Source organism: Xiphophorus hellerii, chromosome 19 (genome assembly GCF_003331165.1).
Source record: "Xiphophorus hellerii strain 12219 chromosome 19, Xiphophorus_hellerii-4.1, whole genome shotgun sequence".
NCBI lineage: Eukaryota > Metazoa > Chordata > Actinopteri > Cyprinodontiformes > Poeciliidae > Xiphophorus > Xiphophorus hellerii.
In genome coordinates this window covers 17,782,332-17,802,980 of record NC_045690.1, presented here as the reverse complement: position 1 = coordinate 17,802,980, position 20,649 = coordinate 17,782,332, and the positions used below count along the sequence as shown (strand labels likewise).

General features: G+C 38.7%; 2 protein-coding genes across 3 annotated transcripts in view; both read left to right on the top strand.

The window, feature by feature from the left end:
- Nucleotides 1–12,526, top strand: part of myo10l1 (myosin X, like 1) — a 52,647-nt gene extending 40,121 nt beyond the window's left edge. Inside the window, exons 26-43 of one of the 2 annotated variants that reach the window (XM_032547244.1) lie at nucleotides 923–1,061; nucleotides 1,206–1,310; nucleotides 1,407–1,502; nucleotides 1,588–1,681; nucleotides 1,775–1,830; nucleotides 2,706–2,848; nucleotides 3,163–3,357; nucleotides 3,497–3,654; nucleotides 3,743–3,863; nucleotides 4,026–4,174; nucleotides 4,824–4,972; nucleotides 5,046–5,253; nucleotides 5,571–5,707; nucleotides 5,842–5,965; nucleotides 6,628–6,978; nucleotides 7,148–7,324; nucleotides 8,201–8,392; nucleotides 9,146–12,526. In XM_032547244.1, coding sequence (XP_032403135.1) covers nucleotides 923–1,061; nucleotides 1,206–1,310; nucleotides 1,407–1,502; nucleotides 1,588–1,681; nucleotides 1,775–1,830; nucleotides 2,706–2,848; nucleotides 3,163–3,357; nucleotides 3,497–3,654; nucleotides 3,743–3,863; nucleotides 4,026–4,174; nucleotides 4,824–4,972; nucleotides 5,046–5,253; nucleotides 5,571–5,707; nucleotides 5,842–5,965; nucleotides 6,628–6,978; nucleotides 7,148–7,324; nucleotides 8,201–8,392; nucleotides 9,146–9,250 — 2,699 coding nt within the window. In that variant the 3' untranslated portion in view covers nucleotides 9,251–12,526. Of the gene's footprint in view, nucleotides 1–922; nucleotides 1,065–1,205; nucleotides 1,311–1,406; nucleotides 1,503–1,587; nucleotides 1,682–1,774; nucleotides 1,831–2,705; nucleotides 2,849–3,162; nucleotides 3,358–3,496; nucleotides 3,655–3,742; nucleotides 3,864–4,025; nucleotides 4,175–4,823; nucleotides 4,973–5,045; nucleotides 5,254–5,570; nucleotides 5,708–5,841; nucleotides 5,966–6,627; nucleotides 6,979–7,147; nucleotides 7,325–8,200; nucleotides 8,393–9,145 lie in introns of both variants that reach the window. The other variant, XM_032547243.1, reaches the window with a different exon arrangement.
- A 1,852-nt stretch (nucleotides 12,527–14,378) lies between these two features.
- Nucleotides 14,379–20,649, top strand: pttg1ipa (PTTG1 interacting protein a). Its single transcript, XM_032547480.1, has 7 exons — nucleotides 14,379–14,504; nucleotides 15,232–15,284; nucleotides 15,577–15,685; nucleotides 18,563–18,665; nucleotides 18,892–18,957; nucleotides 19,893–19,939; nucleotides 20,591–20,649. Exons 1-7 carry the CDS (start codon nucleotides 14,420–14,422, stop codon nucleotides 20,626–20,628), a joined length of 501 nt encoding a protein of 166 aa, XP_032403371.1. The 5' UTR covers nucleotides 14,379–14,419; the 3' UTR covers nucleotides 20,629–20,649.

Here is a 20,649-nt window from a genome sequence, read left to right as displayed (position 1 = left end):
TGGACAGAAAAATGCAGAAACATAAACACTTTCCCCGGGTTTTTCTTTTTCTTTTTTTACATGTTAAAGTCGTCCAGAAAGAAAGAGTCCTGACTTGAAGCTGATAGAAAATCAGCTAAAGATTAGGGTAATGGCAAAGAGGCCTTCCAACCTTAAAGACTTTCAGCTTCATCAATAAATAATCAAAGTGTCAATGACGTAAGCAAATGTGGTTATAAGAAGGATTTTAGTGTTGCAATGTCAAAGGTTTATAAATAATTTTGATCCACCCACCATTTTCTAATAAAAAGTAAAAAATATATACAGATAATATATTGTTTTATTATTTTTAATAATCATTTTGACTTTGTAGATTAACAAAAATAATTTTAAAACTAAGTCTGCCAAGCGTACATATTCCCAATAAATAAAAAAACTATAATTTCATAGAAATTAATTTTTTTTTCTATGAAAATATCTATATTAAGCTTGGTACTATATTAAGCCGTGTAATGACTTTATGTCAGCCATTACACGGCTGACATAAAGAACTGTTAAAGAGTACATCTCCATAAGCCCAGCCCTTCTATTTTTACTACTTCCTTCTGTGATGTCATCATCCCAGATAAACACAAACCAAAATCTGAAAAAAAAAAAAATCAGATTTTTTCCATCTTACAGAAATGTTGTATTTTGTCAAAACCTGCATTGGACATGTATATTTAATTACCTGGCTTTGTTTTTATTGTCAGTGCATATTCGTTCGTGAAAAAGACAGACCACCAAATAATACATTTAAATCAAAAACCTTCTCGTAAGTAAGCAAAAATTATTACACATGCTAAAAAAATCCTTTTGTTAACTTACTGGCTGGACCGAGGCCACTGTTTTAAGAATAATTTTTTTTTGTTGCTGTGTTAATGTGCTCTCTGTGTTCCTTCAGCTGGTCTGATGATCCCGTGGAAGCGGCGCTGGTGTGTGTTAAAAGACGAGACGTTCATGTGGTTCCGGTCCAAGCAGGAGTCCTTGAAGTCCGGGTGGCTCTACAAGAAGGGAGGAGGACTGTCCACTCTTTCCCGGAGGTTGTTGTAGTCACTACTGAGCTCAGCCTGCATGCTAACGAAATAAAACCCTGCAACAGATGCTCACTGAAAGAACACTGCGGTACAATCGAACGATCTCAAAAGTAAACGAAGTGGTTCTAATCGTGGTTTGTTCTTCCTAAGAAACTGGAAGATGCGCTGGTTTGTGCTGCGAGACAGCAAACTGATGTACTACGAGAATGACAGCGAGGAAAAGCTGAAAGGAACCATCGACATAAGGGCGGCCAAGTATAACCTTAAACTTCCAGAAGGAAAAAAATGACACATTTTATTCAAACGTTCAACCTGTCGATGCCAACAGCTGACCTGCTTGTGATTCTGCAGGGAGATCGTGGACAATCATGAAAAAGAGAACGCTCTGAACATCGTGACAGACGAGAGGACGTACCAAGTGTTTGCTGAGTCGCCAGAAGATGCAAGGTGTGACATAGAGCTTTGTGCAGAAACATGCTGGGGGTTTTTAAAGCTAGTAACATGTAATTGAATTTTCTCTTTGCCTGCATAGTGGGTGGTTTAATGTGCTTAGCAAGGTGAGAGTGTGCACGCCTGAACAGCTGCTGGACATGTCCCATGAGCAGGCCAATCCTAAAAATGCTGTTGTAAGTCTTTATTTGAGTGAACTAATGAATTGATCATGTAAACTTTATCATGGCTATGGTGGTAATTAACTCTTCCTGTTATCTTTTATCCAGGGAACTCTTGATGTAGGGCTTATCGACTCTGTTTGTGCATCAGACAACCCCGATCGGTAAGTCAGAGCAATCAATGCACAACCAATTCAAATATACAAAACGAGGATTTTGTAGATCCTCGTTTTATATCTACAAAACGATAGATATAAAAGCTTGATTTTATCTCAAACTGCGTCAAAAACATTGTACAATATTTGCTATTTGCAGGCAAACAAAAATATGCCCCAAATTACAGAAATAGAGACTTTGTTTTTTTTTTCTTTTCTTTTTTTTTTTTTTTTTACATGATATAGAAAGTTGCTTAGACAGGAACAGGTGTGGGGGGTTTCCTCTCATACAAAAGCGTGGGATCACTTTCAATTTTATCTTCCATGAATAAACATTAAAACATCTTCCAGATGGTAAACATTTCTTTTATCAGCGCAATGGAGCATCAGGTCACAAGCAAAAGTGAGCCAAGAATCAAAACATTGGAAGTTTAGAGAGAAACTCCAGATTAATAATCTCATTGAGAGCCTGTGATCAATCTTTAAATACCGTTTTTGAAAAATGGGAGAACCTTTGAGCCCCCACAAGTCAGAAATCGACATCCAGAATACCAGGGAGAACAGCAGAAGTATTGAAAAAGGAACACAGAATATTTATGTAGATCTGTATAATTTATACACATACATATGATATCTGAAAACATTAATGGCTGTTGAAATAGCTTCTGTCAAATTCAGAAGTGTTGTGATGATCGATATCTACCTTGAGAATGACTGGAAAAGCCAATTCGTAACGTGTGCGGTCTCCTCAGTTCCTACTGAAATGTGTTGCAGGGATAAGACAAACGGTTGAATAGGAAGATCTAACTTAGTGTAGAACAAAAACGTTTTGAATGAAAAACTAATCTGACCCAATTTGACCTCATTCCACTCACTTTTTGCAGCCCAAATTCGTTTGTCATCATTACGGCAAACCGGGTGATCCACTGCAACAGTGACACACCTGAGGAGATGCATCACTGGATCAGTCTGCTGCAGAAACCCAAGGGAGATGCCAGGATAGATGGACAGGAGTTCCTTGTCAGAGGTAAGTGTTTCAGAAAATGAAACCTAAAAATATTTGCAATCTTTAAGTGCAGTCCACCTTTATTGGCTCTACTGGCAGGGTTTTGGGAAAAGACTTTAAAATAAAGACATCTTTCATTTCTGCAACATAAAATAGAAAATTTAGAAAGATCCAACCTTTAAGTTGAGTACATTACATTTGTGGGAAAGAAATTATTGCTTTTACAAATTTTACAACTGAGAGAACACTTGTTCCATAACATTTCTCAAAGTCAGAGCATATGGCGCGAGGGACCTTTGAGGTTACATCTCGTCCTCCCCTTTCGTCACCTTCAGGTTGGCTCCACAAGGAGATGAAGACGAACGCTAAGAGCACCTCCCTGAAGCTGAAGAAACGGTGGTTTGTTTTGACCCACAACTCTCTGGATTACTACAAGAGCGCAGAGAAAAATTCATCCAAGATGGGGACTCTGGTCCTCAACTCCCTCTGCTCCGTCATCCAGCCGGATGAGCGGGTCCACAAGGAGACTGGTGAGGAACGGGAAATGAAAGGAAGCTGCCGAAAGGGCCTCATCAGGAGTCATACAGAGGCGGTCCAGGATACATGCAAGGCTTCTGCTTCTGAAAATGGTTTGACTTCATAAATAGTAACTGAACGGTGTCTTTACAGGCTACTGGAACATCATTGTGTATGGAAGGAAGCATTGCTATCGCTTATATACCAAAATGCTGAACGAGGCCATGAGATGGACGGCTGCAATCCTGGGAGTCATTGAAAGCAAAACTCCAATCGAAACCCCGACTCTGCAGCTCATCAGAGACATCAAGGTAAAACGAAGTCACTATAGGAGTGCAAACTCAAATCTATGAGCTGATATCTGTATTTAAGTTGAGAGTTTGTTATTCATTTCCTCAGGAGAACAGTGTGAATGCAGAAATAGTGGAGCAGATGTACAGGAGGAACCCTATCCTGAGATACACACAGCATCCGCTGCACTCTCCTCTGCTGCCGCTGCCTTACGGAGAGGTCACCAGCTGTGAGTGACTCCGTTTAAAAGACGCTTTTCTTTTAAATTTTCATGCATGTTAATCCCACGTGACTGCATGGTTTTATTTTTTATTCTTGCTGTCTTCAAGGTATTCTTTTTTACTGTTTTACTCTTTTTTTTTTTGTCCCACGTTCATTTTTCTGTGTGCAGTACATCGGCAGCAGGGCTACGCCAGTCTGCAGGACGAGGCGGTGAGAGTTTTCAATTCGCTGCAGGAGATGGAGACGCTGGCAGACACGGTGCCCATCATTCAGGGCATCCTGCAGACCTGCCAGGATCTGCGCCCTCTCAGGGATGAGGTACGTTTTTATTTCTGTCATAAGTTAATATGTGTCTTTGTCAAAAAAAAAAAAGATACAGTAAACAGAGTTTTGGATTCTTTTTTTTATTTTACTTTTTACATTCTCTTATGTTAAAGCCACAAACATCGATGTGATTCGGGGGGGAATTTTATGTGACAGACACTAAGGAGCAAAGATTGTCAGGTTGGAGGAAAAATCATTAATGGTTTTCAAATTGTTTGTCAAATAAAGATCAGAACATTTTTAATATAGAACAATGTTTCCTTGCTGTTTCAGCTGCAACTCTTTGGTGGTATCTCACTACCAGCTTGAGACATCTAACAACTTCAAATTTTCCCCATGCATCTTTAAAAATGGTCTCAGCCTTAGTCAAATTTGAGACGGTGAACTTCTCCAGCATCCTCCAACAGGTTTTGTTTCTGGACTGCCCTTTATTATGTCCATTCAGCTTCCCATCAACTCTAATCAGTTTTCCCCAGTTAAATTTAGTTTTCCTGTGGGACTTTTCATGTCTTCCTTACAGCAAACATGACAAAATGTAAAAAGGTTTAAAGGGTGTAAATGCTTTGCTAGGACAGTGTCTGGCTATATGGTAAAGATGAGTATTTCTTTTGTAAATTCTCTTATTTTTTTCTTCTTCTTCTAGGTTTATTGTCAGGTGATCAAGCAGACCAATCATGTGCCTCAACCAAACAGCCCAGCCAATCTGGCACACTGGCACCTGCTCACCTGCATGAGCTGCACTTTCCTGCCCAGTCGAGCCATCCTCAGATACCTCCGCTTCCACCTTAAAAGGTAACAGGAACTCTTTGCCTCTGATTACTGAAACCTCTTTATACCGAAAGAAAAACCTACGTTTGTGGCTCAGGGTACGGGAGCGTTATCCCGGCACCGAGATCGAGCGCTATGCCAGCTTCATCGGAGAATCCCTGAAGAAGACCAAGACTCGTGAGTTTGTTCCATCTCAGGAGGAGATCGCCGCCCTGCTGCTCAGGCAGGAGATGAGCACCACTGTGTACTGCCACGGAGGAGGCTCCTGCAAGATCTCCATTAACTCACACACCACAGCTGGAGAGGTGTGTAACATACTGAACGTCTCTGGAGGGTTTTACTGCAGCAACAGAGCTAAAAGAATGGGCCAATTTTACATCTGTAGTTTTTTTTAAAAAAATGATAGTATGGTGCTGAATTTTTTTAAAAATCTCCTTCTTCCGTAATACCGATTTCAATAATCCTACAAGGACACAATACCACGTTAATAAGGTCAGGTTGCATCAAATAGCCAAAAATAGACAAGAAATAGGTCAGGATTCTGCAAGGAAAAGCTTTAAAGTTATTCATTTTTGGGTAGATTTGTGCATCTCCTAAAAACACTACATTTCTGCTGCTGCAGGTTGTTGAGAAGCTCATCAGAGGTCTGGCCATGGAGGACAGTAAGAACCTGTTTTCTCTATTCGAACACAACTCTTTCACAGACAGAGCGCTGGAGAGCAGAGTGATTGTGGCGGACGTTCTGGCCAAGTTTGAGAGGTAAGTCAGCCTCCTTAAACATTACAGTGCAACTGGAGGCCTGTTAGGATTGTACACTGATTTTGTGCAATGAGCTGATGTTTCTATTTTTGTGTGGGGTGTGCGTGTGTGTGTGGGCGTGTGTGTGTGTTCAGACTGGCAGGCAGTGAAGAGGATGAGGAGGAGGGAGAGTGGAAACTGTACTTCAAGCTGTACTGCTTCCTGGATGTAGAGAGCATGCCCAAGGAGGGTGTGGAGTTTGCATTCATGTTTGAACAGGTGTGATTTCATCTAAAATTATGCAAATAACTAAAGACATTCTATTTGTTGTGAAAAACGACTACGCCTGGCAAAAGCAATAAGTCCTCAAGCCTTTTTTACACTTTCACAATCAGCTCTGACAATCTTCCCTGACACTGTTAAGAAAGCGTTTCCACAGCATGATTCTGCCACCACCACATTTCTTAGCTGGAGGTTGTGGTATTTGTTTTCCGCTCCACAGAGTTCTCTATGCGTAGGCCAGATAGTAAAATTTTGATCTTATGAATAGTTTTGCAAGACACTGTGGGTATTTTATTCCTTCTGGTAAAAATCATTGACTTCTTTAGCATTTTAAAAATCTACGCACAATAACTTAACAGAAATGTTAATCAGACAAGTTCAGATGGTGCCTCAGCAGCGCAAAGATGAAAGAAATCAGTTTAGTGGATATGCAAATTGTTAAAGTGTTTTAGTAAATCAGGAGGTTTTTCCTTTCATCCTGAAATATCCGCCGTAATCTAAATGACGTCTACTTGGCATTACATGGGAACAAGTTGTATTAACTTGTGTTAATGTAGTCTTACATTTTACACAGTGAAAATCAGCTTGTTGGAAAAAAGAATAAAGTTTGGTTTAAATTTAGAATATTATTGGGAAATAATCCTGTTTTTCTCTTCCAGGCTCATGAATCATTAATTAGCGGCCACTTCCCTGCCTCGGAGGAGACTTTGCAGCACCTGGCGGCTTTACGTCTCCAGTATCTCCATGGCGACGGGGCGGGTCGGGCTGGATGGAGCCTGGGAAGCGTCTATCCGATCGGACGCCTTCGGAATCGCATCTTGCAGTCCACCAAACCGGGCGTGGGAGCGGCAGGCGGAGCCGGGTCGAGAGGCAGCGGAGGAATCGGAGACGTGATCGGGGCCGTCGGAGGACAGGGCGGGACCGGGGCCAGCACGGAGAAACGAAAGACTCCCACCTTCAGGGATTCCTCCCTCAGGAAAAACAAAACGGGTTCACTGAAGAAGCAGAAGGTACGCCTCCGCAATCCTTAATCTGCGTTAACAACAATGGGGGGGAAAAAAAGGCAAAAGTGTTAATCGTACTAATCCAGGCTTCTCCGACTGCGGCCTCTTAAGTTCACTTTCCTGCCAGTCGCACCCGTTTGCTGACTGTTTGACAGAGATCCATTCGATGTTTCAGGTGGAAGGGGAGCAGAGGCTGGAGATGTGGGTGAAGGAGGAGACATCTGCAACACGCACCAGCATCCTGGAGAAGTGGACCCGTCTGCAGGGCATGCCACAGCACCAGGCCATGCTCAAGTACATGAGCATCATCAAGGAGTGGCCCGGATACGGCTCCACTCTCTTCGACGTGGAGGTGAGAAATAACAAGGATGATGGATGCAGGGGTGGAAATTAAAAATTTTCTCCACCGGCCTCTGTGGCTGGTGGAGAAAGAGTTTTGGTGACTACCTGGACCTTAGTGTTAGCTTTCCCTTCACACACACCTGCCTTCCTGTCTGCATGAAACTTTTTCTTTATGAACATTTTCACTCCTTCTTACCGGGCAGCAGCAGCTAACCTGAACTCTTCCTCCTGGTCACGTCTCTCTCATCATCATCATCCTCCTCCGACGATAATAAAGCCCTGAATTGCTCATTTCCTCTTCTTCTCCGCTACTGAATCTCCTCCAACGGTCAAAGTTAGTGTGGCAATTAACATATCGGTTAGTTTGACATTTTTTCTGAATGGGCTTATGCGCTTTTTAGCTTTTGTCGTAGTTTTTCTGACCCGCCCCGTCTCGTATCCGCTCATTTTCTCGTACTCCGGATAGCTGAATTGGCGCTATTTATAAACTTAGAGGGGAGGGGAGGGCCAAGGAGAACCAAGGGATTTGATTAGATAAGCCCAATGTCTGTCAATAAAATCAACCAATGGACTGTCACGATCGATAAAAATTATATTTAATAGATTTTTTTGTTAAATTATGACAGCGTAGGGCCGCCAGATATGGACATTATGCACATCAGTCTGGACTCCAGACGATCAGTCCTCCCCTGCACAGAATCTGAATGCAGCTTCTTTTTTCTGTTCAAATTGTCAACCCGCCACAGTGTGTTGCTCCAAGTTACACGCCACTTCATACTTTTACCCGCATTTGGCCAGTGGCGGGTGCTAATTTCCACCCCTGGATGGATGTCATGGTCGGGAGAGTGATATTAAAAAAATGAAACAAAATGTCTTCTCTTGGCAGTGTAAAGAAGGAGGGTTCCCTCATGATCTGTGGCTGGGTGTGAGTGTCGACAATGTTTCTGTGTATAAGCGAGGTGAACCGAAACCACTGGAGACGTTCCAGTACGAGCACATAACCTTCTTTGGAGCTTCACAGCCCTGCACCTATAAGATCATCGTAGATGAGAGGGAGATGTACTTCGAGACTCCACAGGTGAGACTTCACTGAGTTTCTTCAGTTTTCCTGCATGTATCGTTTGACTGATGATGAGTTATACAATCACCAGACTTACTGTTGTGTAACGATGAGCACTAAAATAGCATACCGTCAACAAATAATGTGGTGCTTTTTATATCAAGATGAAGCAAATCTATAATACTGCATACAGCTCCAGTTGCATTCACAAATGTAGCCTTCTGGTACTTATGCAACACCAGAAACTACAGTCTGTATTAATACGCTGTCAGTATACTTCCTAAAATAGTTTCTTTTTATGCCTTCTTACACCTTTTGTGCTTCCGTTGCTGAACACAAGCCCATCTCATTTAGACAAGACAGACAGAAAATCAATGTTGGGTTATTCAAGTAAACTGTAAACCTTCTTCTGCTGTACAAAGTAACCTGTTAGAAACATTGAGAACCCCCCAGAAATGTTAACAATAATTCAGATAGACAAAACTGACCCAGCTGAATCTAAACACTTCAGATTTTGAGTTATGGTTGGTTAGAAAACAGGTCAGTCGTCTTACTGACAAAAATAAAAATAAATAGAATGCATGAACAATCCCTCGATTGATTGGTTGAGAGATGTTCCTGGATTGAACATGCAACTAAGACTTTTTGTTATTTTGCTGTATGCTGCCCCTTATGCTGTGTTGCCCTGGCAGAACGCCACATAGTTCATATCAAAAACCGCCGTTGTCGGTAGGACGATGTCATGGTCCAACACGTGTTTTCCCTCTGCAGGTTGGAGAGGTCACCAAGATCATGAAGGCCTACATCAACATGATGGTGAAGAAGCGTTGCAGCATCATGTCCGTGACGAGCGTGGCCAGTTCCTGGGCCAGGTGATCATCAAGCCACTCCTCGGTTTGTCCATCCAGCAGCAGCAGGCTCCTTCTTTGGCCTTCTTTTAGTGTTTGGGTCTTGTTGAAGGCAGTTGCAGCAGCCAGCAAATCCGACAGGTTGAGTTAACTTAAATGAATTTGGGAGACATGGAAAATGGGACCTGAGTCCTACTTGAGATTAAAACGAGCATGGCAGACAAAATAACTAGTGGTTTTGGACTTTCACCTAAAACATACACCACCCCAGCTGTAATAATGCATGTACTGTAGATGTTCAAGCACATCACACACTGCTCTGTTGTTCCCTTTCCAGGCAAAAAAAGAGAGAAAAAGAACAATAACAAGCACAAATTAGCCACCCAGTTTTGGTCTCTCCGTTCTCTCTGCGCACTGCCAAACAAGAAGTAAACCACACCCTTTCTTTCTTTGACCCTCATTCCTCCGATTTTTAATCTCTCTCTCTCTTTCTTTTTATGTTTCTTTACTCTTATGGCATCTTTTTTCTGTTGTCTACGGTTTTACTCTTCTTCTTCTTCTTGCTTGCTTTTTTGGTGTTGTTTCCAGTCGTTTATCTTTAACGTCAGCAGTGTTACCTTTGAGTGAAAGAACTGAAAAAAATTATTATTATTCTGGGAGTCCCACGCCTCCCTGTCCCACATTGTGTTCGCCCGCGTGCTCACTCGTTAGTGCCACCATGTGGCCATGAGGAAAACACAGCAACAGGAAGTGTTTGTGAGTCTCATGAAAAGATTCAAGGTGGTTCTGTGGAAGCTTACCTGACTTTAGGTGTGAGTGCAGAGTTTATGTACATTTGGCTCTGCAAAAAGACTAATATCTATTTATGTGAAGATATAACACAGCCTGCATAGACCTGTATAGTCACAACTATGTACACACAAATGAAACAAATGTATCATTTTGTATGAATCACACACATACTGCAAAGTGGATTTGATTTTCCTTTTGGTGGCTACTGCACTGTAAAGCCTAGAGATGCCATACCTAACACAATGTGATGCCTGTCATGTAAAATACATGCAGAAAAATGTACGTTAAGAGTGACCACTGTATGTCTGAGGAGTATGATGCCTATGATGTGCACCATTCACTGGCTGTGACTCACTGAAAAGTAAAAATGAGCAGAAACACGGGCTATGCTGCGTCTGGCTGCTATCCAGGTTCATGTCTTCAGTTATTGACAAGTCTACCGTTGTTGTCGTTTGCAGGAGTCACTCTCCCACTTTACCTTGAACCATAAAATACTCTATGGTCTTATGTGCTTAATCAGATGTTTTTCTTTCTATTTTTTGTTTTTAACTGAGGAGCTCAGGACACATGCATCAATAAGTGAGTAAATTAGAATACAGCCAAAAGGATTTTGTTTTTGCTATCATGCTTTGCAGCTTAGAAAAACTTGACAAATTCAGTTTCTCGCTTGCTCACCTTTTTTCCTTCCACTCAACTTTTCATTAGTATGAAGTGAAAAGCACTTTGTGAAGAGCCAGCTTCTTTAGCAACGCTCCTGTATGACTTACCACAAAATTAATCATGACAGTGTAAGTCATCATCACATAACATTCCTCTGTTAAAATTTGTTTTTACTGGTCTTATGTAATATTCAAATTACTGAGAATCTGAATTTTAAGCTGTCACAATTCCACTTGAAATATATCTTTGTGTGATAAATTTCTATACATGATTTCCACTAATTGAATTTAATTAATCCACTAACTTATCTTTTTGCTGATATTCTAATTTATTAAAAATGCATGTGTGCAAGCTCCAATTTGTGTTTCCGCTCTGAACATTTCAACTTGACACTTTGTTGTCAATATAATATTATTATTATTGTATAAGCCTTCTATATTATCTGTCCTTAAATGTGATATCTGGATTGCTGCTGTGTGGGTGAGTGTTAAAGCAGACTGCTGGGAAATGGAAAAGACAAAAGAGAAGGTGTTGTAATGAGTGTATTCTTTAAAAATAAGATGTATTTATATGACCACTTTTTTTTGCAAGGAATGGTGTTGTAATTGTGAGTTTGCATAAGGGGAAAAAAAGCATGGGATCGTAATGGGAAGGTATGGAGCTTATTTATTACTCTATGTATTGTATGTATTTCAATGTCTGTTTGGAGGGAACTGAAAACATCCTGAGTCTTTAGAATATTACCAGTAAGAGTTACCAGTGTTGGTTTCTGGTTTCCGGGGAGGATTTATATTCACCAGTTTTACATGACTTTTGATTGGCTTTGGAGGTGAAAGAAGAAAGGGTTTGCCTAGGGAGCTATTCATGCAAAAAAAACCGCCACGGAGCGCAGCAGGTGAGCCGAACATGTTGCATACTCGTGCTTTTGTTCTAAGAAGTTGTGGAACGGGTCTGTTAAGTGAACTACAGCTAGGTGGCAGCATCACTGACTTGTATGAACTCCAAAGAGCTAAAACTAAGAATTTTTTCTATTGCTAAAACATGGTGAAACTGTTTGGTGCGTTTTATTTAAAACATATTTTACCCAACGTTCAGGGGCAATGAGAATTTTGACTCCAAATGCATTTAATTTTTGGGCTTTTCACACAAGCTATTGGCAGATTAGAAGATGAAGAAATTGGATATATTTGTTTTCTTAAGTGCAACAATGACCAGTGTTGTTACAAAGATGGAAAACAGTAACATAGGAAATTTAAGACTTCCAATCATACCCAGTTAGAACACCCACAAAGATGTTTTTCTGTTTTGTTGAATAATGTAATCAACACTAAAATAGGCAGTTTTAAATGTGGCATTAAATTATCTGAAAAAAAAAACCTTCCTCTAAGAACCAGATATAATAATAATAATAATAATCAGAATCTTCTCACTAGTTTCAAGTGACTCAGGCTAAAATATGCTCAAAAGTGTGATCATTTCATAAGCCATAATTACAGAGCAACCTGGAGGGGGATCTGTGTTGCTCGCATTGCTGGTTTAGTGTGAGAAATTCACCCTGCAGCTTCTGAAATGAGATCAGCTTGTGGGAAAAAAATGGAATTTGAAATTAAAAGTCGACAGTATCTGATCACAAATCTATCTTCAAGGGCAACTTCATCAAGGGCTCCTGTTATCAGCCGCAGGCGGCCAGAGCTGAGCCAGTCATCCTGTTCCGCTTGTTATCATCGTTACATAGTGAATCATTGTGCTTGTTGGGGAAAAAAAACGAGGAAGAGAGAGATGTGTGTGTTGTTTCTTTTTTTATTTGTAAATGGCTTTACAAAATTATGCTTTAATAAATTATTGGAAACTGCGATTTGTTAATGTCTCATTTGTGCACTTCGTAAACAAGAAAAAGAGGAAGAAGTTTCCGATTTTTTTCACTCTGCAGATTAAACAAACTCGATATTACACATCACACACAACATCTCACGCTGTAACCTTGCCTTATTCCTGATTAGATTTGAAGGAATGTATTCTTGTTTAATTAAATTTTCATTTCCTGTATAATGCAATGCAAAAATAGTCATGTCTATTCACTTTTGACAAATAATAATCACCAATCTGAGAGTACTTCATTGGGATCCTAAGAGATAGACCAGCAGAAAGTTGTTCATTATAGTGAAGAAGAAAATAGTACATGCTTTTTTCTTTTTTACAATACAAACCTAAAAATGTAGCATCCATTTGTACAACAAAATTGCTCTTTGTTGCTTCAAACATTTTGGAGTTTGTCTCCATCAACTTTCAAGGTAACAAACTAAAATGTCTGATAATCTCCTTTACAAAAATGGCTAAAACTAAGTGAGATCAAATGTCTTGTTTGTGTAAACACTTTTTTTTTAAAGTTCAGATTCGCAATTGGATTTACCATGGGTCCTGACTTTGACTGGGCCATTCTAAAACATGCTCTGATCTGAACCATCTCACTGCATGTCTGCCCATAGTAACGGTAATTTTCAGCTTCCTCTCAGGTTTTTTTTTTTTTTACAGTCTTTTACAAGTTTTCAGGATTTACCTGTTTTAAGCTTCTACCATCATCTCGTCAGGTCTGAACGGCTGGCTTTTCCTGGCTGAAGAAAAGCATCCGCAGCATGATGAGATGCTGACACCACCATAGCCTAAAAAAGTTCAATTTTGGTTCATTCAGAATCGATTCCCTTCTTACACACATTTGCTGTACTACTTCATACATAGCTTGAGACAAGTCGGACAATTTTCTTAAAAATGGCTTTCTTCTTGCACGTCTTCATTAAGCCCAGCGAGACACAGCTATTAAGTAAAGTTTAGCCAAGTCAAACGATTTGTGTAGCATTGAAAACCAAAACACAACCAACAAACATAACAACAAATAAACATAAGAGTGGTAATCTAAAACGAATGAATAAAATGTTGTAATCCTGACTAGTACTAATCTATATTCACTTGTTATTAATCAATGGCAACATTAATGAGATTTTTATCCTTGATTTAAAGTAACTCAGTGTTTTAGCAGCTTTGCAGTTTTCTGGAAGTTTATTCCGGATTAGCAGAGTAAAAACTTGTCCTGTGCTCCTTGGTCTTCATGGTGTTTGCTCACTAATGTTCTCTGGCAAATCTCTAAGGCATTGAGAGAAGAACATTTGATTTATGCTGAGATTAAAATACTATAAAATACTAAAAAATAAAATACTATAGAATAAGTGAAGACAACAGTACTGTTTTTTATTTAGAGGAATCAGAGTTAAAGGGGATGAATGAAAATGCAGACCGAATGATGTTTTTTAATTGTTAAAAATATATTCTCTTCACTCCCCTCGATAATTACGCTCTATTTTTTGTTGCTGTTTCACAGAAAATATTGTCGAATGCAGTATTATTTTCAGCTAGCATTGATAATTAGTCATGCTAATTATTATTATTATTATTTTTATAGATATACTTTGAACATGAAAAACCTTCAATGTATTTCGAAACAAACACTCCACCTTCCCTTCCTTTTGTCTGCGCTGCGTCACGGGCGTGCGTCAGTGTTGTTGCGTTTCCTTCTCGGTAACTTCGCTCTTCGAGTTTCTCCTGTCTACCAGGAGCTGTCAAAACACTTCCTAAACTTTCATGAGTCTAACATCCTTTAAGACATAAAGCTCACATAGAGAAGAAGAAGAAGAGGAAGAGGAAGACGAGAAAGAAAAGTGCGGATAACCTGCGTCGTCGAAGCGTTTGGACGATGAAGTGTTTACGGATTTTCCTCCCTGCTCTCCTTCTTGTCTCTGGTTTGGCAACAGTTCTGGCCGAGTCTGCACCTAAACACGGTAGGAACTGAGACAAGAGTCTGATAATTTAAAAACATGCGATAAATTCAGATGCGTTATTCAATTTAATTATAATATATATATTTTGTACTTAAAATCTTTTATAAAACTCTCCCTCGAATTGACATTTGCTCAGTAATTTTGTTTTTAAATTACTTTTTTTTTTTTAACTTTGGGAATAGTTAAAGCAAACTGCTATCAGTTTTGGTAAAATAAATGTTACAGGCTCAGTTATCTGAACAAAACTAGGAAAATAAAAATCAAAGTCGATCTCTTTTCCTCTTCTTTACTTTGACATAAGCAAAACAGTAATTTTGTTTTTATGTCTCAATTAACCTTTCTGTCTCTTTTTGGCAATAAATAATTTCAGCTTTCTGTCAAGCTTCTGGATACATATTGATCTCAGTAAACAGACTAGCTGTAGCATGCAGAGGCCTTTAAGTCCTTGGTTTTTACTGATGCATGACTTCACAAAGCCTGCCTGTTTACTCTGAAGTCTCCATATAAAATGTCCCAGGAAGATTAGCAGTAGTTATAAAAACCACCCTGAGAATACTCACAGGCCTCATTTAATCCCCCTCAAGACTTTTCAGCTAATCAGTGTAATATCAGAGCCGGTTGGGTGTCCCCACTATTCCTCAGAATGGTTTCACCATTACAAACAAATCCTGTTTTTTTTTTCTCTCACAAATTAAACCACATATATATATTTTTTCTTTCTCAACAGTGTGTGAGACAAAAAATGGAACAAGCTGCGACGACTGTCTGAAAAATGTGACGGTGAGTCCAGATTTCAGGCCAGATAATCTCATACTTGCTCTGCACTGTGTTTGCACACGGCTGAGCGATAAATGTATCCAAGGCAGAGAGGCGCTTTAGTTGGTGGCTCGTCTTCCATCTTCAAACCTGTTGGACTGGTTTGAAGAGTAACTGATCCGTTCCCAGTTTTCCCCTCCCACTCTCGGTGTGTGTTTGCCATGTGGCTCGACATGCAACTGACCTGAATAGTTTCAGATTTGTTTTGTTTGTTTGAGCACAGGGATCTCTCTTTATTCCGTGTGTGTTTTTGCAGTGCCTGTGGTGCACCACGACAAAGTCATGTGTAACGTATCCGGTGGGGACCATCCTTCCACCTCATTCACTCTGCCCGCTAAATGACGCCCGCTGGGGGCTCTGCTGGAGTAAGAAACACACACACACACATGCACAGATCATGTTTTTATAACTGGTTTATTTTTCTGGAAAGAACTCATTTAAATTAAGGAACTGATCTGCAGTTTCAATACTTGTTTGGTTTGGTGAATCAAAAATGGTAAGATTACTTCCACTGTTTTTTTCTGTAATGTCTGCACTGATAGATTGTACAAAATGGCTCTTCTCATAGGAATTACCATTTCATTTTTGATTGATCATACTATAACTAATCTTGTCGCAATAAGAAATTAATCAGTTAGTTGCATGATAAATTAAAATGTGCTTGATGATTCCCATTCTGATGATTCATATTTGTTTGATTATGAAGTTTACAGAAACTTCATAATCTATGTTATTTATGGTTTTGGCTGAGTGTAATTTCTATTTTCCTTTTTACTTATTGTTGGATGTCGTGTTTTATTTTGGACATTTAAAATGTCTTCCAGTTCCTGTGTTGAGTGGGTTAGGGTTAACCCTACCCCTACCCCTAACCCTTAACCTAAGCTGACATACTAAAATGTGAGGTTGGATGGTGTTAAAATAAGAAGAATCAATATGCATGGGATCATTTTCCAATGCTGATTTCCACAATGATTTATCTACTCTATTTTCTAAAGAATTAAATTATTTTTCTCAAGTCTGTCTTTGAAATCATTTATTGTACCCCTGGAGTAAAGCTGTCTTTGTTGCTATGACTGACGCTTTAAGTCATTGAAGTATTTACGGACTGTCATCTTGTGGAAAACCCCGTCACATATCTAGATAAGAGCACAATGAGGTGGGTTTTCCTCAGCAGGATGAAAGATCTGACTTCAGATGAATCAGATTTCACATAGAAACATAATATTCAAGGATTTGGTCATACAAGTTTTAATTGCACTCTTGTTTGACGCTCCTTGGCTATCAGATACATTTTTATGCTACTTTTCTCTTTGCATCTGTATTTATTTCATAATGCCAACATGTATGTACATTCAAACTTATGTTAGGTCATGCTTTGCAATGTGCATGTTACGCTCCAGATATTTTAGAGCAATTGCTGCTCTAAAGTGCTAATGTGGTGTTTCTTTTTCTTTTCTTTGAAAGGAATTTAAAGCCTATTATCTGTACTGAAATTTTGCTGAGTTCATGTAGGTAGTAACCATGAGGGTGGAAACAGCGTTGCATTATGCAACAGCGTGAGTTGCAGTAGCAACTCGTGCTGCTGTAAGCATGCATATGCTTCACACTGTGCCTGTGTGAAGCACAGTATTCACACATGCTTCTACTCACAGGTTAAGTTAAAAGGTAATTCATAGGTGTGTGCAAACCATGGAATATATATATATATATATATATATATATATATATATATATATATATATATATATATATATATATATATATATATATATATATATTTGAGTTTCAAGTCTAAATAATTAAAGAAAATTTCATTAAGAAATCTAAAAAATAATTTTGCTGCATTACGCACTGCAGATATACTCTTCTTATGTATGCTACAAATATAAGATGTTAAAAAACATGGTTAATCTTGTTGAATAATTGGAATTTTAATATTGCAATATTTTTTTTTAGAAATGGTTGCAATTATGATTTTTTTTGTTGCTTTTTTTCCATAAAGAAATACTTTAGGTGGACTATAGTACTGTAAAAATGTGCTATATTGCTAGCAATATTATATATATTGCTATATATATGTGTATTTGCAAATAAATGCAAATACCCTTCGCAGGTATTTGCATTTTTTTTATACCACACTCAAATTCTAATTTAAGAAACATTGCAAAGGTCAATGCTATTTGACTCATTTCTTTATTTTAAAGGACAAGTAGTTGAATTAAACTGAATGAATTGTAAGTATTTGAAGGAGGCGAATCACTTTTTTCATTTAATAATGTTTTCGTTTAACATTTAATAATGTTAAACCCATTTGTTCTTCCTCCAGCTTCACATAGAGCCAGGTTGGTTTGGATCTCTAAATGAAATAGCTTGAAAATAATTCCTGTATTTACTCGGTTGATTTTGTCTGCTATCAAATCTTGTAAGATGATCTGAAACTTTTAAGTGAGTCCAAAAAAAGCAGAATAAAGAAATCTGTAAAAGGGCAAATGCATTTTCCCAGCACTGAAAACAGACGTCAGAAGTTGCACTGGAAACTGACAGTTTATCGGTTAGCATTTCATGCACATAAAATAAATAAATAAAAATTACATATAACCCTGGTATTTTGCTTATTGCTTGAGAGAAAACGTTGGTGATGTTGAAGGATCATGTTTTTTATGTTCTTTAAATGATCTCGTCAAACAGAGGTCTCTCCAAGATTTAATTTAACTGATACATGCTAAATTCAGATTAGTGGTTCCCAAAGTTTTAAAGCAAATCTGTTGTCATTATTCCAACATGTTTTGTTTTTTTTGAAGATGAAACAATGGTGGAACTTATTAAAAGCTAATTTAACATCAAAGTGGTGCAATAAAGATGATTTTGTCCTTCAATATCCTACAAGGTGATCTGGTGAGACTCGTCCTCTACAGGGGAATAAGTTTGCAGATCCTTTATTGTTTTCTTTCCATAAAAGTACATTTTTAGATTATGTGCTTTGGGAAAAATGGAAAGGCTAAGTATGAATTATTTCCATAACTTTCAATATTCTTATATGCAAGTATTGGTAGCAAGTAAACAAGAAGACACAAACAGCATCAGCATTTGCATGAACTGTTTCATAAACATCCATTCAAAATAATGAATTTAATCTGATTTCTGAGAAAGAGCTTTGTACCCCACATTTGTTGATTCCTGATTGGATCCAATTGTTTCATTCACCAAAGTGAGGATTTGTAACGGATTCATTCTTCCTGCAGTGAATTTCCAGACGCTGATAATCACCCTGTCTGTGCTTGGAGCAGTTCTCATCATTGCTATCATGGTCTGCATGTTCTGCTGCTGCAAGTGTGAGAACTTTGGGTAAGTGTGCAGTTTGACTCTGGGTGAAATAAAAGTGAAATAGGTGGCGTACTGTATAAAGTTGCATGTCGGGTTTTGTGGAAGATTTGTTTCAGATCCGTTTTGGGTCTTAGTGTTTCTGCTTCCACATGTGGTTTATTTGTGTCGGTCCCGATGTGGAGACTTTAAACGATGCGCTTTTTTGCATGATTTTTTGTCCAACACTCATCTTGTTTTTGTGCGTCAGATCCAAACGATCTGAGGCCAAGATGCAGAGGCAGGCCAATAAGACGAAAGCCAAGCAGGAGGAAAGGTGAGGAACTGTAAATGAATTCCAATGACTGAGGAAAGACGAGTTTCTGGAAGCTCACAGTGGAGCAGCTTGCTGCTGTTTTTTTAAGCATGTGGAGGCTCGTCCTCCTTCGATTTCGCAGTGAAATTTAAAATAACGACCCGTTTGTCCCCGACAGACTTCTGGATACGTGTTGAAACATCTTCAAGGAAAACTTGAAGATGTCCCATAAGCTTTTTGTAGAAGTCGTGATCGGGATTATTGAGAATAAACACACACGTGTACAAATATTCTCCACAGACTGCGCATTGGTTTGAATAATTTTCACAGTAGTAGAATCTATTTTGCAATCGATGGCAGTCATTTCAATGGGTTTTATTACAGCCATCAGACTAAAGTGGGATGACTACAAATGCATGCCATATGCGAAAGTGTTATTAATAATGTTAAACCCATTTGTTTGTCCTCCAACTTCACTTTTATGCATTGCTTTGTGTTGCTTAATGACATAAAACCCCAATTAAGCACAAAAAAATAGTCATTTTACCCTATTAAAAACTGAAGGTATCAACTGTACTATGAAGTTATTATGAATGTACAGAGCAAAAATGGCTTTTTTAAATATATTTTTTCAAATATATATTCTACTTCTGTGGCTATTCAATTATACATGTGGGATATGTGTATATTCTGCAAAACATTTGAGCCCTAGTTTACCTTTTTTTAATGATTTCTGTATTAAGGAAGAAATATTTGTAGCGCCAGCTGCATGCTGTTGGTTGGCCAGTCATTATCAGTGTCAGGTTTCCTGCACAGCCCAGTGCAGATGAGGCGATAAAATGCAAAACTATCCTGTTACCAGCCCAAACTGGTTTTATGCTCATGTGATTTCTGGACTGGCTGAGGAATGACATGAATTCCTTTGTGGCTCATGGAGAAATGTTCTGTCTTCACAGGAGAGCAGAAATGAACAAGAGACACCAGGAGATCAGGCAGAAATATGGTGAGCTTTTCTGACAAATACCTTGGTCTTAATTTGATCATGTCTTTTGGATCGCTGTGCTGTTAAAACGTTTTGCATAAGGCGCAAAACTGGAGCGAGGTTGCTGGGACAGAAACAGGCCCACGGCGTCTCAAATCCTCCACCCTACTAACATTAAACATGTTGTAGTTTTCCACATATTTTTCATTTATTTCATGGCAAATCCACCTGGAGCTTTGTTGCAAAAGCTCAACTTGAGTCTGACCAAAAAACATGTCTCCTGTTGAAAGCTCAAAAGGCTTTTAACAAACTCCAGGCGTTTACGTTTGAGATGGTAGGACAGTGGAAACTTTTCTTTTTTTGTGGAATACTTCCTGAAAAGTCACTTGATATGTACTGTAGATAGATTGTAATGTGGGAAAGGAATAAATTTAAAGATAATTCATTATGCTGATGATTTTTAAAGAGATTGGTATTCTTACAAACAACATTCACATTCAAACATCCTTTATTGATCCCAAAGGGGAAATTAAATGTTGTTGTGACCCATTGATTCAAAGTCTTCAAAGAGTTATTGTCAATTCTTTTCTCCGATTCCCCTAACAGAATTTATGATTTCCAACATTTTTTTTAACAAGCACCGTTGTTAATGCTTTCTTATTGTTTTTGTAGGACTGAATGGGCCAAATCCATACGCAAGATTTTCCTGAGATCCACGTTTTGAGCTTTTG